The sequence below is a fragment of the Protopterus annectens genome, chromosome 1.part1, assembly GCF_019279795.1.
Source record: "Protopterus annectens isolate FY-2018-M chromosome 1.part1, PAN1.0, whole genome shotgun sequence".
Classification (NCBI taxonomy): domain Eukaryota; kingdom Metazoa; phylum Chordata; order Ceratodontiformes; family Protopteridae; genus Protopterus; species Protopterus annectens.
The window spans coordinates 724,295,279-724,321,581 of NC_056726.1; the positions used below are offsets into that span (position 1 = coordinate 724,295,279).

General features: G+C 43.4%; 1 protein-coding gene across 1 annotated transcript in view; it reads left to right on the plus strand.

Annotated features, from left to right (window-relative positions):
• Nucleotides 1-26,303, plus strand: part of GALT (galactose-1-phosphate uridylyltransferase) — a 1,193,614-nt gene that overhangs the window by 318,435 nt on the left and 848,876 nt on the right. The window contains exon 6 of the mRNA XM_044087230.1: nucleotides 23,195-23,251. Coding sequence (XP_043943165.1) covers nucleotides 23,195-23,251 — 57 coding nt within the window. The remainder of the gene's footprint in view (nucleotides 1-23,194; nucleotides 23,252-26,303) is intronic.

Sequence of the window (26,303 nt, forward strand, 5' to 3'; positions counted from 1 at the left end):
GGCAGCAACATGTGATTTGAAATTTCTATCTTGGAAAACTGCTTTTCTGGTTGCAATTACTTCTGCCAGAAGGGTTTCAGAGCTTCAAGCTCTATCTGTAAAACCACCGTACCTGGTTTTTCACAAAGATAGAGTATCTCTCAGGCGTAATCCATCCTTTGTCCCTAAAGTTTGTTCCAGTTTTTGCCTGCAACAGTCATTAGAACTTCCAGTTTTCTTTCCAAAGTACTCAAACAAAGCGGAATACATATTCCACACATTGGATGTCCACAGGCAATTGCGTTTTTATTTAGACAGGACCAAACAAACAAGGAAAACAGATCAATTGTTTGTGTCCTTTTCGGATAATAAATTGGGCAAAGCCGTCACAAAGGTCACTATTGCCAAATGGATCAGGGACTGTATTAGTCAAGCTTATTCCTCTTCTAATAAAGAGCTTACAACCTCTGTCAAAGCTCACTCTACAAGAGCTATGGCTACTTAAATAGCATTCCATTCTAAGCTTGCCAATAGTGACATTTGTGCTGTGGCTACGTGGTCTTCCCCGCACACTTTCATTTCCCACTACAAATTGGATGTGGCATCCCGGGGGCGAGCTTCATTTGGTTCCACAGTGCTCAGGAGTGTTTTCCAGTGAGCCACCCAGGATTTAGGTGCTAGGGACGCTGTCCCATCAGTACAGAATGTAGGCGAGATAGGATCACATAACATCTTTTAGTTATGTACTCACCATAACTTTAGATGTTTGGGATCCATCTCACCTACATTCCCAATAACCCACCCTCCTTCCCCCTGCCTTGGAGATCAGAAGATATCGGACGGTCCGAATTCTATTGTTTCATCTTGAAACATCTGGCAATGTTATATGAACAAGTTACGTGTGTGTGCATGAATGCGGACAAACAAGATCTGGGGGATTAGTGGTGGTGCATCCTGGGATAGAGAATAGCTCAGCCAATAAGAGGCTTCGCTCTATAGCATAGCGTGCTGAGTCGGAGCCGAGGATCGGCTCCGAGCCCATCAGTACAGAATGTAGGCGAGATGGATCCCAAACATCTAAAGTTATGGTGAGTACATAACTAAAAGTTACACAAGTTGGATGTTCATAGACAACTCAGGTTTTACTTGGATAGAACAAAGGATCACAGAAAAACAGATCAGCTCTTTATAGCCTTTGCGGACAGCAGAAAGGGCATGGCAGTTACGAAACGAACCCTTTCCAAATGGCTATCCGATTGTATTATTTTTGTTTATACTGCTTCTGAGCAGAGCTTACTTGTCAAGCCCAAAGGGCATTCTACTAGATCAATATCTACATCCCTGGCTCATGCGGCCCGCCTACCATTGGACACTATTTGTGCGGCTGCCACTTGGTCTAAACCACATACATTCATTACTCATTACAAAGTGGATAGGGTTTCCAGGGACAGGGCAACCTTTGGTTCCACTGTGCTCAGGAACGTTCTTCCGTGAGTTTCTCAGGATCACGGAGCTTGGGACGCTACCCAGGTGTAAGAACAAACGGAGAAATTGAACACTCTCACATATAGAAGTTATGTCCTTACCATAACGTTCCATGTGGAGTGTTCATCTCGCCTTTGTTCTTACATTCCCACCCTCCCACCCTCAGGAAGAACGTCCAGTTTAGGTGTCTGGTTTGGTTCTCCCGCTTCTGTTTCTCTCAGTTGTTATGGCTGTTTTTCAGCTATGCCTTGGCATGTATGTTGTATGTTCACTCCCGTTGGGTTCTGGTTTGTTTGCAAACTAGATCTGAGGTAAAGGCAGAGGGGAATTGTGGGAGATAGGTTGGTCTCGAGCTTCTTCTCGATGAAGAGCTTTGCCAAGCGGCCGACACGGAGCAGAGGATCGGCTCCGAACCCAGGTGTAAGAACAAAGGCGAGATGAACACTCCACATGGAACGTTATGGTAAGGACATAACTTCTATTTTTCTTCCCTCGGCATTCTAATAGAGGGGAGTACCTTTAGCACACCCTCGTTGTGCATCAGCAGTTTTGTTGTTATTTGGACAGGACTAAATCTTTCAGGAAAACAGATACATTGTTTGTGGCCTTTGCAGGACCCAGATTGGGTAAACCTGTTTCCAAAGTGACTTTATTCTCTTGGCTTAGAAACGTCATTACCTTTATCTACCAACAGAATAAGCTATCCTTGCCTTCCAGAATAAAGGCTCATTCTACCAGATCTATGGCTACTTCTGTAGCTTTTCATTCCAGAGCCTCTATGGATGTACACGCAGCAGCCACTTGGGCAAGTCCTCATACCTTTATATCTCCTTACAAATTGGATTTGACCTCCAGGGGACGAGCAACTTTTGGTTCTATAATTCTCAGGAATATCCTTCCTTAGGGCCACCCAGGACTCAAGTAGCTGGGGACTCAGTCCTAACTGTAATGAAAGAACAAAGATATACAACATCAGATAAAGAAGTTATGTCTTACCATAACGTTCCATCTGTGTTGTAGATCTTTGTTCATTCATTACTTCCCACCCTCCTTCCCCCTGCCTGGACTCCTGGTGTACTTTAGGAACTCCTGGTTAGGATATTTGCTCAGGCAGAGTCTCCTACTATCTTTTCTATTACTACATCTTTTATCAAGGGTGGGCAAACTCGATCTGGAGTAACTAGGAGAGGGGCATTATGGGTAGGTCTTAGCTGAAAGTTTTTGGCTTGCCTGAGCTGGGAAACGGCCGTATCGGTTCCGAGGACGGAACTGAGGTCCTAACTGTAATGAGTGAACAAAGATCTACAACATAGATGGAACATTATGGTAAGACATAACTTATTTTTCTTTGCCCTTTAATCTATTACATTAACTGTTTCATGAAGCACTGACACACCATCAACAAAGAGTAGGGCCTGCCACTGTCGAAGTGATCAACTAATTTCTTAAAATGTTCCTTTTTAACAAAAGAATGTGGGGCTTTTGATTTACAAAATATTTTGAAATTCCATTTATTGCACTTGTGGCATTGCTGACCAAAAGCTAATCATTTTTCCCTTTTAGATTCATGACTTCCACCACAATTATAACAGTTGGCAGTGAAACTAGGTTGGGGGCCCATGCTTTGAGTTGGCTGACTCACTCTTCTGCTTCACTGAGACTATGCCACCTCTGGAATTTGCTAGAAAGTTCTGGGGTTTACTAGTGAGTGCTGCAGGGGCTGCAGTTGCTGCCCTGTGCTTAGGCCTGTTTCTTTTAATAATGTGATGCATACCCTCAACTTGAGCTTTATCACTGTGCCTCCTAGAGCTGCTCTCATTCGTAAGCATACTTTTGTGCTTTTCTATAAGCTCATATATCTGACAAATCTCAATGGCCTTATTCAAAGTTAAGTAACTGTTATGAAGCAAAATCTTTCTCAGCATCATTTTTAACACCACACACAAGTCTATCTTTTATCAACTCATCCTTTAAGTCACCAATCTGCATGTTTTAGTTTTGTTTCTCAGGTCAGTTATATATGCTGCAAAAGTTTCACAAGGCTTTTGATCCCTTGTGTAAAATAAGTGCCTTTCCATTGTAACATTTGTCTGGGGGTTCCACATTTCTGTAAATTCATGATGTTAAGTTGTCAATCTCGCCTTCATTCTTGCTGGATGGGTTCGGAGCCGATCCTCGGCTCCGACTCGGCACTTGCTAAGCTCGAGAGTCACTTTTACCAGCTGGAGGCAGCCCCATATCCCATGATGCAAGGCGGTAATTACCCAGATCTCGTTTGCCGCTTCGCTAATGAGGTCATTCTTTTTACCAGCTCCTGGTAAGTGATATTTTTCTTGCTATTTGTAAGGTTTTAGGTGTCTCAAAACTGTAATTTTTAGTCTTTTAGTCTTTATATCCTTCAGTGTACTTTATTCACTCAGCTCCATACCCATTTCCCCTTAGTTCACTTAGTTTCAGTGTTTCGGGCCTTAGGCCTTTCTCACCGTCACAGTTCCTGTCAGGATTTTCCTCAGATGTGTGTGTGTTGTGTCACTGTTATAGTAATAACTCATTTATTAGTTATTAATAATTTTTAGTTGTTAGTGTCTTTGTTTGGACTGATTGGTGTGTGTGAGTGTTTTAGGACTGAGACATGTCCAAAGATACTAGGGTCTCAGGTTTCAAGAAGTGTGACTCGTGCTGTCAGAAGATGTCTCTGACAGACGGTCACACTTCTTGTATTTATTGCCTGGGACCCCTACACCTGCAGGACTCCTGTGCTATATGTCATTCTTTCAGCCAGAGAGTCCTGCAGGAACGTAGAAATAAGATGATCCTCAGGGGTCTTCTTAAACCAGAGAGCTCCCCGGCTAAGGTCGGCTCCGGGAAGCCCTCCAAGCCTTCCAAGACCCAGGCTTCGGTGTCCAAGTCTGTGGTTTTGGTTCCGACTCGCCCGGTCGACATCGCCGGCTCCGAGCCGATCCTTCCTTGTTGGAAGCTTCTGTACTGGCGCCGGTCGGTGCCGATACCCTGACTTCGGCACCTGTCACCCTAGCGTCGAAGCATGTCTCTGCTCCGGCTAGAGCCGAGATATCTTTGTCTCCTCCTGGAGCCGAACGTCCAAGAAGAGGTCTAGATCTCCTTCTTTGGAGTCTATAAACTCGGCTCCAGCCTCTCCCTTGCTTTCGGAGCGGAGCCGATCATCGAGGTCGTCCAGGCTCTCAGACCACGACTTAGAGAGAGTGGTGAGTAGGCTATTAAAATCACAGGCACTAGCCCAGATGCTCCATAGCCCGTCTCATCAGACGTCAGCTTTTCTACACCCCCCTGAGATTCCTCCTTCGACTCTCCTACAGAGTTCCGAGCTGGAGATTATTGGTACCATGACTGTTGCTGCTTCGGAGCCGATACCACACCTTTCGGCTCCGTCGTCCTCGACTCCTATCTCCTCCTTGAGACCTTCCTTGAACGGATCCGGGCGTCGGGGTTGCCTCGTCGGTTCGAGGGGCAAGTGGCATCGGACCCTTGTCCGACCCGTTCTCCCTCTCGGAGCTTCGCCTTGGTGAGCTCGGCCCCGACATCTGCTTCGAGCCTTCCCTTCGGTAGGACCAGGGATCCCTGTTTCTTTGGAGCGGGATCTCTCTGCCCTCCCTGGAAGGGGAGCCTTTGAGGTGATGAGGAGTGTGCTAGCCCCAGAGATTAGCCAGCAGTCGGTTCCTTTAGCTCCTCCCTCTATGGTGCCTGTAGATGCCTCTTCCCGCTCTCTTGCTCCCGGACCCAGGGATCCATCGCCCCAGGTTTCCCCATTGGGAAGGACTTCCTCTTCCGAGGTTTCTCCTGATCCTTCAGGTGAACCCCCGCGTAAGAGGACCTGCAAGAGGAAGCATTTAGACTCCCCTGAGTCTACAACATCATATACCGATTTAGATGAGTCGGAGGGGTCTCCAAGATCTCCCTCTGAGGATGTCTCCTTTTCAGACATCCTTGAACTCCTCAAACAGAGGGGGAACTGGCCCTCCATTAATCCCTCCGAGGATGAATCTGTATACCTGGAGGCTTTTGGATCTCGACCCTCCACCTCCACCTCCTGGGTGTCTCCGCCTTTCGACCCCCTTATGGAAGTCATAGCTCGAAAGGCGTGGGCATCTCCTGATTCGGTGGAACCAGTCCCCAGGAGACCTTCAAAGTTTATCACGGCCCCCGCTGAAAAGCAGTTTCTTACTAAGGGTGTCCCGGTTGATGCCATGGTGGTGGCGGCCGCCACCAAGAAGGAACTTGCAGATCCTTCCGTGCCAGTCCATCCTCCTAACAAGGAGTCTAGGTCCATGGACAGGTATGGCAAGCGGATGTTCTCTTCAGCGACCTTTGCTATGCATTTGCTGAATTATTTGTGTCACTTCACCAGACTTCAGAGTGACATCCTCAAAGAGCTAGGTGAAGTAGTACAGGATCCGTCAGCAGCAGGGGCTCAAGAAAAGATCGCCTCTCAGCTGGGAATCCTAAATTCCATAACCAACTCCTCCATGCGGCTCATTTCTTATGCAGCCGATGGGGCGAGTAGAGCTGCAGGCACAGGATTGGCCCTCAGACGTCAGTCCTGGATGCGGCTCTGTCATTTTGCAGACCCCTTTAAGGCGTCCTTCACAAACTCTCCCTTTGATGGGACAATGTTGTTTGGCCCTCAGGTGAAGGACACTTTTTAACCAGGTGCGAGCAGGACGGCAAGACTCTTTCTGCCGTAGGAGTCTGCTTCTCCACTCCTTCTAGACCTTACCCCAAAGGTCAGAAGGGAGGGAAAATGTGGTTCTGGAAATCACAAGGAGTCACGCCTGACGCATGTGGTCAGTTTACCCCCAGAGGCAGAGGGGGTAATAATAATAACAGACGCCGCCCTAGGGGCAGAGGGGGTCCACAGAACCAGGGCTCCAGAGAGCCTCTCTCTGACAAGCCCTTCCAGCATCCCTGAGGTGTTGCCCGACTGCCCACCCTTGGAGGCAGTCGGGGGAAGATTGTCGCTGTACCCAGAAGCCTGGCTTTCCCTCTCTCAAGACAAATGGGTACAGTCGATCATATCCGAGGGTTACAAGATTCCTTTCGAGGAAAGCCCCTTCCCTCAAAGAGGTTCCCTTCCAGACGTACCACCCGGTCTAAGGGAAATTGCAAAATTAGAGGTGTCAAAGCTTCTAAAGAAAAGGGCCATCCAGACAGTACCAAAAGATCCGGAATCTACTCAAGGTTCTTTTTGGTCCCCAAAAAGACGGGAGACTGGAGACCAATATTAGACCTCAGCAGGCTCAACAAGTCTGTCAAAAAGACAAGATTTCGGATGGTCACACTTAAATCGATTTTGCCCTTTCTGGGCAAAGACAACTGGATGTGCTCCATAGACCTTCAGGATGCGTACTATCATATAAAGATTCACAGACGCACCAGAAGTTTTCTCTGCTTTCGGCTGGGGACCAGTCATTTTCAATTCTGAGCCCTGCCCTATGGCCTCACTACAGCCCCCAGAGTGTTCACCAAATGCATGGCAGTGGTCACGGCTCACCTGAGACGTCAAGGATTCCAGGTGTTTCCGTATCTCGATGACTGGCTCCTCTCAGCCACCACCAGGCATCAACTTCTCCAAGCCAGAGATTACACTCTACGTCTCTGCGGTCACTTAGGAATTTCAGTCAACTTCGAAAAGTCTTCCTTGTCGCCCTGCTAATCTATTACCTTTATAGGCGCAAATCTAGACACTACTCGGATGTCAGCAAACCTAACAAGTCAGAGAATCCTAGATATCCAAAACCACGTTCGGATCATCCTATCCAGCAAAAGCACAAGCCAGGTTGGTCCTGAAAGTGTTGGGCCTCATGGCAGCTGCCATAACACTTCTTCCTCTGGCCGCTTTTACATGCGTCTCCTACAATGGATGTTGTTCACCCAATGGTCCTTCCAGCAGCTTCCCATGCGTCACAAGATTCTGGTGACACAAACCTGCAAGAACCATCTATCCTGGTGGATTTCCTCTCCTCTAGTTCATCAGGGCAGACCATTTGTTCTCCCCCCGGTAGCCACGGTCACGGATGCCTCCCTGATCGGGTGGGGACATTATCAGGGCAGGATGGTTCATGGCGCGTGGCAACCGTTCGAATACCACCTGCACATAAATGTCCTAGAGATGAGAGCAGTGCTTTTAACGTTGCAAGCCCTCAACGACTTTCTCCCTTTAGGGACTATTGCAGTTCACACGGACAACATGTCCGTCGTGTGGTACATCAACAAGCAGGGCGGAACCAAGTCCTATCCCTTATGTCGAGAAGCTCTCAGACTTTGGCAATGGGCGATCTCCTCTCATCGGTTTCTGGTAGCAACGCATATCCCCGGGAAAACCAACATAATAGCGGACAGATTGAGCAGAGCTATTCTCATGCCTCACGAGTGGTCTCTCAAGCAATCCATTGTGGAGGAGATTTTTCAGAAGTGGGGCTGCCCATGCTGCGATCTTTTTGCTACACCCCAAAACAGCAAATTCTTCTTCAAAAAAGACTTCTTCTCTCTCTTCCCACTTCCGGGCCATCCCCCCAGAGATGCTCTTACCCAAGATTGGCCCCGGGGACTTCTTTATGCCTTTCCTCCCTTTCCTTTGATACCACAAGTACTCCAGAAAGCTACCGTCTTGAGAGCCAAAATGATTCTCATTGCCCCTTACTGGCCTCGACAAATTTGGTTCCCGTTCCTTCATCGCCATCTTTTGGTGCGGCCTTGGCATCTGGACCCATTTCCAGATCTTCTGACCCACCAGTCGGGTCAACTGCACCGGTCCGTTCTTTCCCTCAGCCTCACAGCTTGGTTGCTCCACTTCCTTCCTTAGCCAGGCTTCCTATGATCTCTAACCCAGTTAGAGATATCATAGTAGCTTCTCTTAAGTCCTGTACCAGGAGGATTTATTCTAGCAAGTGGAAAAGCTTCTCTTTTTGGGCAATATCTAAGAACATAGACCCCTTTACTGCCCCTATTCAGTCGGTCTTGGATTTCCTTGTGGAAATTTTTCACTCAGGTTCTTCGTCTTCCACAGTCAAAGTTCAGTTGGCTGCAATCTCGAACTTCCATGTCGGCTTTGCAGACCACAACATTATGTCCCACAAACTTTGTAAAGCCTTTCTCAAAGGAGTGTTCCTTCTTAAACCCCCTGTTAGAGATCCTCCACCACAGTGGGACTTAAATTTAGTGCTGACATCCTTGATACTTCCCCCTTTCAAACCGGCTGCTTCATGTTCATTAAAGTTTCTTTCTTGGAAGACACTTTTTCTAGTCGCTATTACCTCGGCTAGAAGAGTGTCTGAACTTCATGCCCTCTGTGTTCGTCCCCCTTATTTGGTCTTCCACAAAGACAGAGTATCCTTGAGAACCAACCCATCCTTTTTGCCCAAGGTTGCTTCTAAGACAAATTTAAACCAATCCATTGATCTCCTGTATTTTTCCAAATTATTCTAACAGGGCGGAACAAAAATTGCATTACCTAGATGTTCATCGCCAACTTAGATATTACTTGGACAGAACAAAGCAATTTAGGAAGTCCGATCAGCTCTTCCTGTCTTATGCTGAAAATAAAAAAGGTCTCCCTGTTTCTAAAGTGACCTTATCTAGATGGCTATCTTCCACCATTTCTGACATTTATCAGCTTAGGGGCAAACAGCTGAACTCAAAACCTAAAGCTCATTCCACAAGAGGTCTAGCCACTTCTACAGCCTTTCAGGCTAGACTACCCTTAGATACTATTTGTGCAGCAGCCTCTTGGGCCACTCCTCATACCTTCGTTTCTCATTACAAATTGGATTTGGCCTCCAGCGACAGGGCAAGCTTTGGTTCCACTGTTCTCAAGAGTCTGTTCCATTGAGCCACCCAGGATAGAGGTGCTAGGGACACGGTCCCATCCAGCAAGAATGAAGGCGAGATTGACAACTTAACATTTAGAAGTTATGTACCTACCATAACGTTCCATGTTAGTTGTCTTCTCTCGCCTTCTTTCTTGCGTCCCTCCCTCCTGTCCCCCTAGCCTGGACAGACCTTGATCTCCCCTTTCTCTGGAAGATTCTTCTTCCTTGGACACCAGATAGTTCTTGTCCTTGATTACCTGGTTTCCATTACAGCCTTTTTAGGTTAGTGCTTTTCTTTCCTTAGTGGAAAGTTTTTATAGGCGGTTTTTCCTCTAGATACCAAACGAGATCTGGGTAATTACCGCCTTGCATCATGGGATATGGGGCTGCCTCGAGCTGGTAAAAGTGACTCTCGAGCTTAGCAAGTGCCGAGTCGGAGCCGAGGATCGGCTCCGAACCCATCCAGCAAGAAAGAAGGTGAGAGAAGACAACTAACATGGAACATTATGGTAGGTACATAACTTCTAATTTTAAGCCGTCAGGGTCCTCCCTTGACTCAGCCTGTACAACAGTATGATGGTTTCCCCCATCTCCAGTATAGATAGCAGGTGCATATACAAATGAGCGTTCCCTTTCTATGGCTTCTGACCCAGCTAAATTAAGCAGAATGAATGCAATTGTATGGTCACCTTTATCAGGATATACAGCCTGTATGAAAATGTCATACTTTTGCTCACTCTACAGTTCTCAGCAGTATTACTGTCAAACACAAGTGCAGTGGTTTTTTGAAATCTGTATGCCATGTAAAGTATACACAAACACACTGAAAATATGTCCCTTGTAATTATGTACAAACAAGCAGTTCTGTGAGCTTGTTCGTTCAAATGCACAATAAACTCTCCGAAATACTGTACTTTGCGAAATATGCTCTGTAATGGCTGTACTTTGCGAAATTATGCCCTGTAATGGCTGTACTTTTGTGAAATTATGCCCTGTAATGGCTGTACTTTTGTGAAATAGCTTTTCTGTGTAACACTGCATAAGCATACAAACACTTTTTTATACACTTCTGATAACTTGGGTATCTTTGCTTAATACGAAAAATACAGATTTGCAAAGCAAGTATTGAAAAATGCAGTTGTTTCCCCTTATTTTATTCGTTTTATGCATTTTGAACTTTATTTTAAATATTTTCCTTACTATTTCAAATATTTTTATCAATATCATACGTATTATTTAGAACGTTCTGTATGCCCTGTTTCATATTATACAAAAAGAAATAGTGCTGAGCAAGTTTTAATACTTGAAATTCATTTCTGACCTGTTTTGCGAAGTATGCACATTTTAGGGGATCATTCAATCTTCTGTATTCCTCCAACTCCTAGCAAGTGCCTTTGGTCATTTTAGCCATGCCGCCTCTAGCTTAATGCCCCTTAGACATGCTGCTTCTGACACCATGTTACTCGTTTGTCTATAACACGTATGACAAGAAGGCTGGGGTTTTCATTTAGAAGCTTTAATACAAAGAAACACATCAGGATGGACAGCGGCATTTTAAATACGAACAAGGTAGTTAATCAGACAGACCTTGCATGCATACATGCTTACATCTCAACAGCTTACTACAAAATGTCTGTCTAGCATGCATGTGCTCAGTATTTATACACTTGTACAAGCCCTTCAATAGCTTCTTAAAGGTATATACATTCACACTGTGCTACACTTACTGACCAGGACTAAAATACAGAGGCATTATTTATAGCCATTACTGTTGATTTATTTAGATACCTCATGACACTGACCTTGCCTGATTTGAAAATTCATTGAGACAACAGAAAAATATCTGCTAGAGTAAGGCTCATTACCAATTTTATGGGCATTATTTTGATAAGCAACTATTTATTTTGAAGGTCAGTATTACCGTCAAAGGATGGGGGGAGCAATGGGAGCAGTGGCAGTGCCCATACTCAAATATTGTATTGCATTATTTATTTTATTTTATTTTTATATTGTATTGCATTACTGAGAAAATAATTACATGTTGCATTCAGAATATCATACATACATGGTTATATATGCAAGATTTTATGGCAAGGATTAAATACAGCATTCATGGAATTTTTTTTTGTTTAGATATTTGGAGTCTACTACTGATTATTTCAGGTTCATCAAAACGGTTGATGACGAAATGATACATTTCCTTGATATCAACATTTACAAGGCTGACAACTGAAGGATGTTACAGATCGGGTCTATATTATGTGATCGAAGAATCTCTTCTTCAAACACATAATAATCGACACATATACAGCGAACGCTGTAAACTATGAATGGCCACATCCTCGAATTTCTTCCTAGGGGAAAATATTCACGTGGCCGTAAAATAAAAAACAAACTTTAAAACACTAATCAAGTGGGGGGCTTCACCACCCACACCCCCGATGTGGTGGGCTGTGCCCCCCCTAACTAAATATAACTACGAGATCGCTCTACATTGAAGAAAGGGGCGATTTCCCAGTAACAGACAACAACATTTTTTCCCAAGGGAAAAATTTGAGGACGTGGCCGTTCGTGGTTTACAGCGTTTGCTGTATATGTGTCAGTTATGTGTTAGAAGAAGAGATTCTTCGATCACATAATATAGACCCTTACAGAGCTACCCTGTACTGAAAAACAAGGTTTAAACCTAGTCTTACAGACAGATCTTTACATTTAAATAGCCCTGTATATCTCAAATCAAAAAGTACAAGTGATGGTGATTCCATATTTTCTGGATTCCCATGCAATTAAAAACAGTGTTTCATCATCAGAATATTCAAAAACGAATAGGTATTACATTGGACATTGTCTATAGTGGAAGTTAAAATGTAAAGTAAATGCTTGAAATTGACAGAGAAAGTGACAAATTAAAAACGTGATGCATGCAAATGGTATGCTTACATTAACAGTAGCCATTGTGTGACAGTTTCTGTGAATCATAGTATGATTCCTTGTGTTTGTAGATTTGATTGTAATATCAAAGGGTTACTATATTTGGCACCATGTTTGTTCTTTGATGGATACTATTTGGAAAGACTGAGAGAAAATTTTGCTAAACCTCATGGAGCTGTTAGCCTAGTAACCTATGAACATATGAATTGTATCAGAAGGAGGGGTGAGATGAATGAACTGTTATGAGTATCAGTCATCATATAAAACTAGTGTTTTAGTATAAGTAAGCTTAACTTCTGAAGAAGTCTCATTTACTTTTGGGATGAAAGCACTGAATGTATTCATTTATTTATTTTATTTTAAAAGTTGTTAGTTTTAATGATTCCTGTATTTTGCTTGTATGATGTTTTGGTACAAAATTTTTTGATAGGTTCCATTTCTGAACTTCTGATAAGTCCTTGCTGTTAATATGGCAAACGTTACAGGCCTTCACCTATGATGTAATACTGATGTCCATGGTACTGCTGACAAAACCTGACATTTGGCATATGTATTGGTGATTCAGATCCCATTAACCATAATGCTCAGTAAAAACTGCAAAACAATTGGCAGGCTAGAGTTTTTACTGTGTGGTACCTTAAACCTTCTGTAATGGAGGCCCATGCGATATATGCAAATGATGCCTAAAAGACTTAGTGTTTCATCTAATATTCTTGGTGCATATCTTGTCAAGGTCTAGTTAATGAAACTAAAAAAATGACTCTGACATGGTGACTGTCATCACCTGCATTTGGTTTAGTTACCTCTTTCTTACATTAGGGAAAATTACAGCTTAAATTGATTAACACTTCATTAAAAGGGTGCAGAGTACATATGTATCATGATACAGCACTGTGAATTTTGCTTCAAGGGAGAGAAGTCCCTACACAGCATTCTACTGAAAGTGAAACTGTCTTTCCTGTCTCTTAAATCACCCCTAAAAAAGACCATGTATGGATGCTGATAGAAAACAAGGTAATGCTGCGGTGCCTGAGGGCATTGGAGTCCTTGTACCTCTGTCAGTAAGTGGGTCTTCGGATCCACACCGGATCACACACGGCTGCATTTTCCAGCTATGGCTCTGAGCTCCATGCTCCTCCCTTTACCCATAATCACCCCCTGTCTCCCTTCTCCCCTCAGATCTCGTTTGCCAACTAAGAGTGAGCAAGCGTGGTCCAAGCTCCAGCGGTTTTTTTTTTTGCTCTATTTGTAAGGTTGTATTTCTCTATTTTAGCTTTTCTCTTTAACTTTTCTGTACCTCCCGGGGTTCTTTGTTTAGTAATAAAAAAAAAAAAAAAAAAAAAAAAAAAAGAGTAGGCTTTCCTTTACTTTCTCTTTTCTCTTTCCCATGTCTGTGTGTGTGTGTTTGTTTCTGGGCCGGCAAGAGGGACTCTGTGCATGGTCTGTTTAGGGGATGAGCACCTCCAGTCCCCCTGTCCTATTTATGCTGGGTTTAACCCCAGGGCACTTAGGACAGGTGGGACAAATTGATCCTTAAGGGCCTCTTGCCCTCTTCTGCTGGGACTGTGGCCCCCTCTTCTCCTGCAGGGAAAGCAGTGGCTGCTGCTCAGTCTTCCTCTTCCCTGGCCTCTGGAACTCGCACTCCTGCCAAGAGGTCCGGAGAAGGTGATCAGGTTAAGAAGGACCGGCCTCGCAAGTTGATCCCCTGACCGCTTGTTGCAGGCCAGCCCTCCGAAAGTAAAGCATGTATCCAGGCCTGTGACTCCTAGGCTCAGGTCCCCTAGGTTTTCACCTGAGTCCAAGGAACAACAAAGCCGGTCTCCGGCCAGGTATTCCCCCCACCGGCACTCCTGTCCAATTTCAGTGGCGTCCTCCAACTCCACTCGGAGCCTGTCAGAAGTGGAGATGGACAAGATGATGTGGTTTATCCGCACTCAGATACAGATGGGGGTTTTGCCAGGGCCTTCTCCCTCTGGAGCGGGTCCCTTCCAACCATTGTTCCATCCTATTATTCCTTCTCTGATCTGACCTGTGGTTTTGGAGTCATTGGATCCAAGGACGATCAGAGTCTAAGGGTTGGCGCCGATGATGCACTGTACCTTGATGCCGGCTGGTGCCTTGAGTTTGCCGGACCCATGCTCTCGGAAAAGCAGCCTAGAGGTCGGATCCAAGGGGGTGTTTTCTGCTCCTAGCCTGTCTGAGAGGAGAGCCCCTCTCAGTGTCTCAGCTCCAGCAGGTTCTGCTCTGACTCCTTTATTGGGGCAAGGGGGAGCAGCTTCCACTTTTTCTGCCCAGGAGGCGCATTCCCCCTCTGCATCGACATGGTGGAGAGGGTTCTCATAGGGTCAAGACCTCAGGCCATCTTGTCCTCTGAATCCGTCCAGACCCCCCTGGCTCTGTGTGGTTTTTGGCCATTTTGTCCTCTCAGGGACAGCCCATGCCTGTAATGCCCCAAGTAGTTCCGCCTTTGGAACAGCCTGTTTGCGAGGCCTCCCCAGACAGTCCCCCTGAGGAGGTCACCCGCAAACATATGTGTAAAAGGAGGCAATTGGAGACTCCACCAGAATCCCTCATGGAGGACATGGACTTGGATAAAGGGGAAGGCTCCTCAACGTCACCCCCGAGGATGTCTCCTTTGGGAACATCATGGAGCTTCTCCACCAGGGGGGGGGTGGTCTGCCCCAAAGCCAACCTCTGATGAGTCCATGTTTCTGGAGGCATTTGGCTCAGGCCTGTCTACCTCTTCAGTGTCCCCGCCTGCCAATCCACTTGTGGAACTAATAACATCTAGGGCTTGGAAGGAGCCAGACACCATAGAGCCAATACCTAAGTGTCCGGATAAAGTTTTGAGTCCCCCCTCGGACAAGCTTCATTGACACAAGGGGTTCCCTGTAGATGCTATGATGTTGGAGGTGGCCACAAAGAAGGAGCTCACTCAGGAGAGCCCCATGGTCCACCCTCCTGACAGAGTCGAGAGCGATGGATCAATTTGGAAAGCGAGTTTATGCTTAAGCAACCTTCTCTGTGAGGGATGCTGAACTGTATGGTGCACGTCATCCCACTCCAGAGAAATCTTGTCAAGGAAATCATGAAGTCGTCCCCAGGGTCCATATCGGCAGAGGACAGGAAGATGTTCTATACACGAATGGCAACCCTAAAAGCAGTAGCCAACACGTCCATGCATTTGCTCTCAAGCCAGGGAGGGAGCCGTACGGGCGGTGGGGACAGGAGTTGCCATCAGGCGTCACGCCTGGCTCTGCTTATGTCAATTCTCAGAGCCCTTCAAGGTGTCTATTACCAACACCCCTTACAGTGGTTCTTCCCTGTTTGGGAAGATGGTCAGAGAGACCTTTGGTCCAGAGCGAGAAGGACAGGAAGACACTGCCTGCCATCGGGATCCACTTATCCCTGCCTCACAGGTCCTTTTCCAGGAACCAGCGAGGCCCAAAGAAGATATGGTTCTGCATGTCTCAGGCATTTTCCTAGGATGCTCAGGACTTGCCTTCCCCTAGAGGCAGAGGGGGATTTGACAGATGCCACCCTAGAGGTAGAGGAGGTCCTAAGAATTTCGGGTCCCTAGAACCCTTCTCGGATAAACCTGGGCAGCAGCCCTGAGGGGTTGGCCCGACTGTTCATCTCTGGAGGCAGTTGGGGGTGATTTGTCACTATACCCTTTAGCATGGGAGTCCATAACAACAGATCGATGGCTGTTATGCATCATACCCAGAGGATATTCCGTTCCATTCCAGTAACCTCCCCCATCCAGCAAAGCCCTCCTGGATGTCCCAGCATGCAGCGGGAGGAGGCAGCAGTACAAATGGATTCACTGCTAAGCAAGAGTCATCCCAACTGGTCCCCCTAGAGCAGTCCAAATCTGGAGTTTATTCCAGGTTCTTTTTAGTACCAAAAAAGATGGGGGGACCTCAGACCAATCTTGGATCTGTCCAAACTGAACCTGTCTGTAACCAAGACAAAATTCTGGATGGTCACGATTCAATCTATCCTGCCCTATCTGCAGGCCAGAGGCTGGATGTGATAGATCTATCTCCAGGAGGTGTACTATCACATCAAGATGGGCAGGCGCTTCCGGAGTTTCCTTCACTTCCGGCTGGGGGCCAATCATTAGAAATTTCGAGCCCTTCCCTTTGGTCTCACCACAGCCCCCTGGGTGTTCACCAAGGTAATGGTAGTAGCAGCTCACCTGAGGCTTCAGGATATTCAGGTCTGTCCATACCTGGACGATTGGGTCTTTACTGCCCCTTCAGAGCATCTACTTTATCAGGCCAGGGACTCCTTCCTTCTGCTAGCCAACACTTGGGCATCACAATCAACATGAACAAATCTGCTCTACTCGGTTCAGGTTTTGGATTTCATCAGGGCATGGCTGGACACATTACAAGCGAGGGTGTTCCTTACGTCAGACAGGATACACGATCTGGGGTTACACATCTTACACTTTCTTTAGGCCCATTTACTGACAGCAGAGGCAGTGTTAAGAGCACTGAGGTCTATGGCGGCCACGATCAATATTCTTCCAATGGCGCATCTTCATATGAGAGTGTTGCAGTGGACACTTGTGGTTCAGTGGTTCCTGTTAGACCTCCCTTTATCCTTTCTGGTGAGAATCTTGAGAGTGTGCAGGGGACTCCCTTTGGTGTTGGATTCAGTCCCCAGATCCCCTCAAGGGATGCCCGTTCCAACCTACCTTTCCCAAGACCACGGTGACCATGGATGCCTCCCTACTAGGTTGGGGGGGGGGCTGCTCAGGAAGGACAGTCCAAGGCATGTGGTCCCCTTCCAAGACCTATCTGCACATCCGTGTTCTAGAGATGAGAGCAGTTCTTCTTGCATTGCAGGCCCTTCATGCTCATCTTCTTCTAGGAATGATTGCAGTTCAGACGGACAATGTCAGTGGTCTGGTATATCAACTAACAAGGGGGGACCACATCTTATCCCCTGTGTCGAGAAGCCATTAGAGTGTGGGAATGGGTAATCTCCACTGGCCGTTTCCTGGTGGCAATGCACATTTCATGATTGCCCAACATTCTAGGGGACAGGCTCAGCAAATCTATCCTGATGCCTTACGAGTGGTCTCTGAATCTTTCAGTAGTAGAACAGATCTTTCTAGAGTGGGGTCGTCCTTGCTGCGATCTCTTCGCATCTCCTTCCAAAGCGAAATGTAGCAAGTTTTTCACTCTGAACCCCCTGTCAGGGGAAACCCCCAGAGACACTGATTCATGCTTGGCCTCCTGGTCTTCTTTATGCATATCCTCCTCTTCCCTTATGTTGAAGTTTCTGCAGAAAGCCCAAAGGCTGGGGAGCAGTCTGATCCTCATCTCCCCATTCTGGCCTCGACAGGTTTGGTTTCCCTTACTCGGGTATCATTTAGTTGTTCCACCATGGACTTTGGATCCAGTTCCAGATCTTCTCACATCCCTTGGGGATCCCACACCCAAACCTGGACAGTCTGAAGCTCACTGCTTGGCTGCTCCGGTTCCCATGATTATTAGGTCTCTCGGTTTGTCATCCCCTTTTAAGTCCATTCTGGTAGCGGCTCATAAATCTTCTACCAGAAAAGTGTATCGTAGTAAATGGAAATGTTTCTCAATATGGGCCACTCAGCAGTCCCTGGATCCTTTTACCGCACCTTTTTCGGCAGTCTTAGATTTTCTGGCTGTATTTTTCAACAGTTTTTTCCTCTACGGTTAAAGTCCAACTGGCACCATTTCTAATTTTCATGTGGGGGTAAATATGCCTTCATTGGCTTCCTCTAGACTTTTTGTAAGACGTTTCTTAAAGGTGCTTTTCTTAGACCCCTGGTAAAGGATCCTATCCCGCCGTGGGACCTTACCTTACTGTTGCAGGCATTGGTTTCTCCCCCCCCCTTTGAGCCTGTGGCTTCAGTGGATTTGCAATTTCTGACCTGGAAAACTGCCTTCCTGGTTGCCATCACTTCCGCCAGAAGGGTGTCGGAGCATCAGACTCTTTCAATCAAAATGCCCTACATGATTTTTCATAAAGATAGGGTGTCGTTGCGCACTAACCTGTCCTTCCTTCCTAAGGTAGCTTCGGAAGCCATTATTAATCAAACCATTAACTTGCCAGTCTTTTTTCCTAACTACCAGAACAAAGGGGAATATAGGTTACATTTATTGGATGTGCATAGACAATTGAGGTTTTACCTACACAGGACTAAACCTTCTGGAAATCTGATCAACTTTGTTTTATGCCAAACCAGTTTCAAAAGTGACAGTTGCTCTCTGGATTTCACAATGCATTGTTCGACCCTATTTGGAGAGAGGTCTGTTTCTGCCAGGGATAGCAAAAGCTCATTTGACCCGTTCTATGGCTACGTCAGCAGCCTTTTGGTCCAGGGTATCTTTGGATGATGATTGTTCAGCTGCCACTTGGGCCTCATCTCCTAGCTTTATTTCGCATTATAAATTATACATTGTCTCTAGGAGTAGAGCATCCTTTGACTCTGCGGTGCTCCAGAACATCCTTCCATGAGGGCCATCCAAGAGTTTGGTAGCTGAGGACTCTGTCCCACAGGTTGAAAATCAAATGAAGTAAACTACGTCAGATAAAGAAGTATGTACTCACAATAACATTCCATCTGAGAAGTTGTACTTAATTTGTCTTCAGCCGTCCCCCCCTCCTTCCCCCTAACCTTATCAATCAGATTATGATATGTTTTCTTATTAGATGGTTATTATTTGGATCCTTAGTCCGGTCAGGCTAAGGGTTTTTTGTATTGGTTATCCTGGTGATAAGGTGTCATTGGGTCGGGTGTCTGCATGTTAGGCAGCATACTCTATCTGAGGGGAGAAGGGAGGCATTATGCATAAGGGGAGGAGCATGGAGCTTGGAGCCATAGCTGGAAAATGCAACCGTGTTGGATCCGGTGCTGATCTGAAGACCCACAGGTTGAAGACAAATGAAGTACAACTACTCAGATGGAATTTTATGGTGAGTACATAACTTCTTTTTCATTGAAGATAGATCAGCATTAATGTGTTTTACATCCCTGGAAACTCTAGGTTGTGGTCAGATTTTCTAAGCAGATAAATCCTTATTCTGAGTTAGGAGGTGGCTCCTGCAGTCTTGCAATTCTTTTCCAAGTCTGGGGAAATTGCCACTTGGACCATTTTTTTTGCCTCGCCTTCCCATAATGTGCTTCCTCATAATTATAGCCTAATTTAAGGGTGTTAATTTCCCTGTGAATGCATTTGATATGTATTGCTGGAGAATTTATGTATGCTTTTTTACCCTTTACCTTTCTACAGAAGGTATCAGTAAAAGTGATGCAGGACACGGCACATATGATTCTAGTGTTGCAATGTTGCCATGGCAGTCATACATTTTGTAACTGAGTGAGATCCCTTCCCCTTGATATGCATGAACATTCTTGTAAAAGACTTGAGGTAAAGCAGTCAGTCTCAGTCTGAGATCCTAAGATCCCACAGGTTCCTGGTGAATTGCTGAAGACATAGAAGTAACTAAAAATCCTTTTACCCATAAAAAATGCTTTAATGGAAGGGGTTGGTTTGGCATAATGGTTAAGGTCTTCACCTCATAAACACAAAATACAGGGTTTGATTCAAATCTCAGATTATTGACTAAACTTAAAATGGCTATTTAGGTAAATTAGCCTAGCATTTACTTATGAACATGTAAGTGTGTTTTCTTCTGAAGGCAGTAACTGATAGCTGCCAATCTTTCTCCACTTCCCTGCTAACTTTGTCTCTCCTTAAAAAACTGTGTAGTGTCAGTCAGTCTTATGCATCTGTTATAGTGTCTTCTATTCCTTACTTTTTTTCAGATTAATAATCTTCTTCTGACCAGAACAGAACCAATCAGATGTTTATTAGAACGAGTGTGTGTGTGTGTGTGTGTGTGTGTGTGTGTGTGTGTGTGTGTGTGTGTGTGTGTGTGTGTGTAGGAGGGATCAGGTTCAGCAGCAATAAGGAATCATGAATCTAATGCTTGTAATTGAAAGGCTGATATTGTGCTCAAACCTTGTAGCCTCTAGTGATTTGAAGTGTTTTTTCAAGGAAACTCTTAATTTTCTTTGTAGAAATACCATCAATTAAAAATAACCTCACATTTGCAAGCTTTATCCTTTTAGAAGCTGGATCTAAGTGCTTATACTGCTAATGATACTTATTTTGCAGTTCTAAGTTTGATTACTTCTGTATCCACTTGCCTTTATAAAACCTGAGCAGTAAGCATTTCACCGGACAGCACCACTGTGTCATCCCTAAAGTCGAACATTTTACCTAGTGTGCTTTTCCAATTATCAGATTTAAAAAAAAAATACTTTTTTTACTGTTTTTCTTAAAGCTAAAGTAGCTCTGAGCACAAATTATAGGTTTATTCTGTATAATTAACTTGAATCTGGTGCTCAACTGCATGCACTATACCTTTGTCTAGAAAATAAAGGGAAAACGCTGCCACACTGTCTATATAAGCTCCATAAGTTTAAAACTTTATGGAGAACATTACATTTATTTGTAAACAATCACAGCTCTCCATGTTCTATGTGAAGGTGATGTTCAAGCAAGGGCCTTGCAGTTTAGAAAAAAAGTATCTACTGTATGCGTGTTTGCATATAGTAAAACCTTGAATGACATGGGAAAGACTCTGTTCACCATTCCCATGTCCGGTAGTGTTTAGACTACATGAGTTGTTTCCCTGCCTAGGAAATGACAACTGGGCAGTTTCACAATGTTCTGGCTCCCCTCTGGCACCTTCACTATGACTACTGATCGGCTAATCTCAAAGATTGAAATCAGCAGTAGGATCAAAGCTTTATTCAGTACTTTCTTGCTGCTTCAAAGAGACAGATTTTTGTATGTGTTCTGAATTTTGAGATTCCAGTTTTTTTTTTTTTTTATTAACTTGTAAATTTGTGCATTACCCGTATGTGTTGAACATAAGTCAGTAGTAATAAAGAACTCATTTGACAGTATGTTGACCAGATTTGTTTGGGTCACTGAAGCTATTAATGCATTAAGCTTTCATTGTCATGTAATTTATTGCATCTTACTTTCCATCAGTAAGGTGTACGAAAGATCATTTATTTATGAGAGTTTGATTTTTACTGTTAGGTTAAAGATGATTCATCATGATCTGTGTTACTTACAGTGGGTAAAAGCATGAAAAGGGAGCAGGAAGATCTTTATTTTTTTCTATATGACATCTCAGATGTATTCCCATTTGTGATTGGATTTTGCACTGTTTTTCACACTGTTTGAATTAACATAGTTAATATTTGGGCATATTGATATGATGTTGAGCAGTCTAACCAGTCAGTATTTAGACAGTCAGAATCCATGATAAAGATGTGTTTTCAGTAAATGAAGTAAGAGAGATAGCATCTAGTGAATTAGTACTTAGGGTTAGTGCCATTCCATATCCATGACTCCTCCATCCTACTACAAAAGAACACTTGGATCTGGCTACTGCAGTCTTTCAACCTCTGTTGGATGTTTAAGCAGTGCAGCTAGTTTTAGATGCAGAAAAAGGAACAAGCTTCTGTTTGTTTTCTAGTACCAAAAAAAAAAAAAAAAAAAAAAGAAACCGAGATCCCATTAAACCCCTCAGATCTAAACAAGTTCATAAAAAAAGAAAGGTTCAAGACACTTGAGTCCACAGTCTCTGCTTAGGCCCTGCTTTTGCAACATCCTTAAAAAGTGGGTATAGTCCTCTCTGTAAGTGTAAGATGCTTACCTGTACATTTCTGTGTGTGAAGTCCGCAGATAATTTCTTAGGTGCCATATGTGGAATTCCCATTTTCTATTTACTGTCTTGCCTTTTGGTCTTTTTGCTGTACCCAAGATATTTGCACAGTACCTGGTCCCTATATCTGCACATCTGTGATTGAAAGAAATTCATTCCTGGGTTACATGATATTTCATAACATAAAATTCAGATGGTTACAATTCATATAGTTGAAACTTTGGTTCACAACTTAGTGGGCTGAAACAACAACTAGCTTGACTGCACCATAGTTACATATAATCACGTAGAGAAAATGTAAAACTGTATTAAAAAGTTAAGTGTTTTTGCTGGGAGACTATGCCCTTTCTATCTCCTAGTATCAGGGGTAGTGGCTACACTTCCCACACCATTGCTTACTATCAAAGGTTACAATACTTTGGAATATTTTTTTATTTGCCAAATAAATTCAGATATGCACGTGCCTCCAAAGTGGTGTACCCTTGGTATTAGCAAATATACTAAGCATATGGGTATAAATCCATCACTTTGGGAGCTGCAAGCAGCATTCCCTGTAGGAACATTGTGTTAAAGTACAGTTGACTGTATGATATTTCTACCAATGTTATTTGTACTAAATGTTTCACCCAAATGAGTAGTCTCCTAAATGAAGATTCAACCATTCAAATTCAATATATTAACAGTTAATTAAATATGATTCTTAATTATATACACCCATTTGTGAACCAATTTAGGCTACTAGACTTCACAAAATGCAAGTGGCTTCTAATGAGTTGAAAATTGCTCATATTTGGCACTTGGTAATTTATGAACTGCACTCATCTTTTTGTCTATATTATTTGTATGTTTGGCTGCAGTCATGACTAGAAAGGGTCCATTTTGGGTTAAGTTCCTTATCTGGTTAACTAACTGCTTTTGGTGCTAAGTATTCATTCTTCTACTGTTCTTACTTTGTTTTGTAATGGTTTGAGTTTGATTTCTTCTTGTTATAACTGTTTAAGAGTAACGTAATGTATTGTTTGCATAGTGCAGGCTGATGTGGCATAAAGCAGGTTTAAGTGGTTATGATTATCTGTTACCTGTTATATTTCATTCTTAGCCTTATAATTCGGGTATTTTTTTGGTGTACAGTGGTGAAGCTTTACAAGATGCCTCTAGGTTCCTTCATAGCTGTGAACCATTGGAGACTTTGATTTATTTTGCTTTTTTTACAGATTTTTGAAAACAAAGGTGAAATGATGGGCTGTTCCAATCCTCACCCTCACTGCCAGGTATGGTAGGGAAATGTCTTATGCTTGAGGTAATCTGTTACTAATATGCTAGAATAATATATTTCCTGAATTGCTTTCAGATTAGTAGTCAAGCATTTTGTTCACTGTTCTTTTGAAAGATTATATATTTATAAAGATTTTTCTTCATGTAATGTATATAAATAAAAGTGTGCTATCAACTTCTGAACACAATCAAGTTTGAAATTGCAACATCACATATGCACATACAGAGCACAGTCTTTTTGGAATCCACTTCCATAGTTTGTATTATTCAAGGAAGGTCCTCCACATGTTTGTTTTTTTGTTGGGGGGGGGGGTTAATAGATACTAGTTTTACTGACTATAATAATTTGAGTAGAACACCAGGGCAATTTTAGTTTTCTTGTTATGAAAGGCTATTTGGGAGTTAACAGTTGTTGTTCATATTGTAGATCAGAGTATTGTTGAAACTGAGAAAATTGAAGATGATAGTATGCTGGATGTAAGAACTGAAAGGATTGTAGAACACTGGATATAAACTGGAAGAAACTTGAATGAATGTCTTTATCATTTAATTACCAAGAACTGTGCAGAAGAGGTGCCAGTATCTTCTTTGTCAGTTTTTGGTTTATTATGTAGTAGCAGCATACACTGGAGGGAGATGTCCACAATATCTGAATCAAATCTTACTGTGTTAAATAACAGTGCTGATAAAATGAAATAGTCCGTAGCTTCTGCACTCATTATACTGTCCATAAATTCTGTACTTAGAATTATTCCTTCTGCACTCATTTTCAAGTATCTGTATCAAACTTCTTTGTATCAGTCTGAACTGTCTTACTGACCTCTGTGTCTGAAGCATCTCCTAAATAATACAAAAATGCTTTCAATTTCCTACAAGTTCTGTACGCCTGTTTAACCTTGGTTCCCATACCTTGCATCATCTAAAGTAGAACTGCCTGTACTCAATGTACTGTGCATTCTGTTAGCAGTTTTCATTTTTATCTGAAGGTTATTTCTCTGAGCTCATTTGTATCCTTCAGTGAAACATTACTTTCCATTGAAACTATATGTAAAATGAAGATATACATCTGATTTTACATGGCTACATTTCTAAGCCTTTGCAAAGAGAATATTGTATTTATGTGTAACAAAATACATTTGATGGAAAACTGATCTTGCACTAGTAGAAGCATGGTAGTTAGAAGAAGCTGTACCCATTCTGGAACTCCTAATGGAGGAGTTGGGGATTAGCCAGAGTCCCAATACAGCTTCTTGGTGTGAAAGTGTCTGAGGAGCAAAGCATGAATATTGAACTTCATCAGTCTTCCCCAAGGGCTGACCAAGTTGCTTTCCAGAAAGGCCATGCCTTCAGGAACAGGAAATGATGGTACTGCAACCAAGGCAATGGTATTTAGAAGTACCAGCAAAGGGTGAAGATTGGCATAATGGTTAAAGTTTACCTTAAAGATACAAGGTACAGGGTTTGACTCTGTCCTCTAGCTGTTGGCTAAGCTTATAATCGTCTACAGATCGATAGCCCAATATTTATCTATGAACCTATGAACTGATATTGTTTGGTCACTACCAACAGCAAATCTTATAATTTTATCATAGGCTACCAAAACCACTAGATGGATCTGCTTTTATTAAGCCTGTTCATAAACTAATAGGAGTGATGATACACCAACTTAAAGCTAAGGTGTGTGTGTGTGTGTGTGTGTGTGTGTGTGTGTGTGTGTGAAGACAGATTTTGATGCGACTTGAAATGTATAATGATATAATGAACTGTATTGAGCAATTTAATTAAAAAAAGACTGCTAATCCTAGATGGATTTTGTTTTGATTAACTATGTAATAGTAGGAAGATGCCTTATTTTCTTGCAGTTCAAAACTGACACTTTGAAAGAGAAATGAAGGAAGAGTTGAGACACTATGGAGCTGATGTATTAGATTTTAAAAAGTAGAATGGTGGATACTTGGGCAGTATGCACTGAGGATTTATTGATTGATTTTAAAGTTTAGAATGGTTCTGTGGAACATAATCAAGTTGTGTATTCGGAACTGTAAGGGAATTCTTTATTATAGTGGCTAACTGCGTGCATATTATTTCCTTGAGAAATAGGACATGGCTGTGCACGATGTATGCAAAGATGGTGTAAAGCTTATGAGGAGTTTAGCCCATTAAAATAATTTTGTGAAAAAAAAATTACAAAATGCCTGCCAAAGGATCATCGTTGGGTAGATTTTCCTATGAATGTTATTGGTTCTGACACTGTTAAAGGTATATATATTGTACGTAATTCAGTTCATAGAACATGAGGGAGTATTTTCACAGTTAAAAGAATCCACGGAGTGCAATGATATGAAATCATGAATTTTGAGATTCCAGAAAAACAGTGGCCAAAGAAATGGAAGGTTTGGTTGCAGGTAGTATGATATGAAATTTTGAAAAAAAAAGGTTGCAGGGTTGCAGGTGTCAAAAGAAAAGAAGATGGTTGTTTTTTGATTGGTTGGAACATCATGACCTATTTTAGTAGACCCATAGCCGGCCTTGGGTATAGGCCAACTAGGCATCCGCCTAGGGCACCGCTCTAGCAGGGGCACTTTTCCAGTATTTATTTGGTGTAGGGAGACTAGGATGGGGGCACCAGGTGGTGTGCTGGGGGCACCTTGGAGCCCTTCTGCCTAGGGCACCAGTTGACCTAACGCCACTCCTGAAGACCTACAAGATGTTGGGTTTAGAGATGAAACTAATAAGGAAAGTATTAATGTCTGGGGAGGGGAGCTTGTTTGAAACCCCTACAGATGTATTTAGGTAGTGGTTACAGGGAAAAGAAAGATTAAGATAGTGGATATTTTTGCTGTTGAACCTGGGAGGGGTGGAGTTAGGGAATGATTTATGGATTGAGGATATACCTTTCAGGTTAACAAATATCTATGCTCCAGTAAAAGGAGAGGAGACAGGGAAATATTCCCAAAAGTGGAGCTGTAGGTGTTGATTACAAATCCCATTTGCTAGGTGGGTGATTTCAACACCCACCTGAAAGGCAGAAAACAAAACAAACAAGAA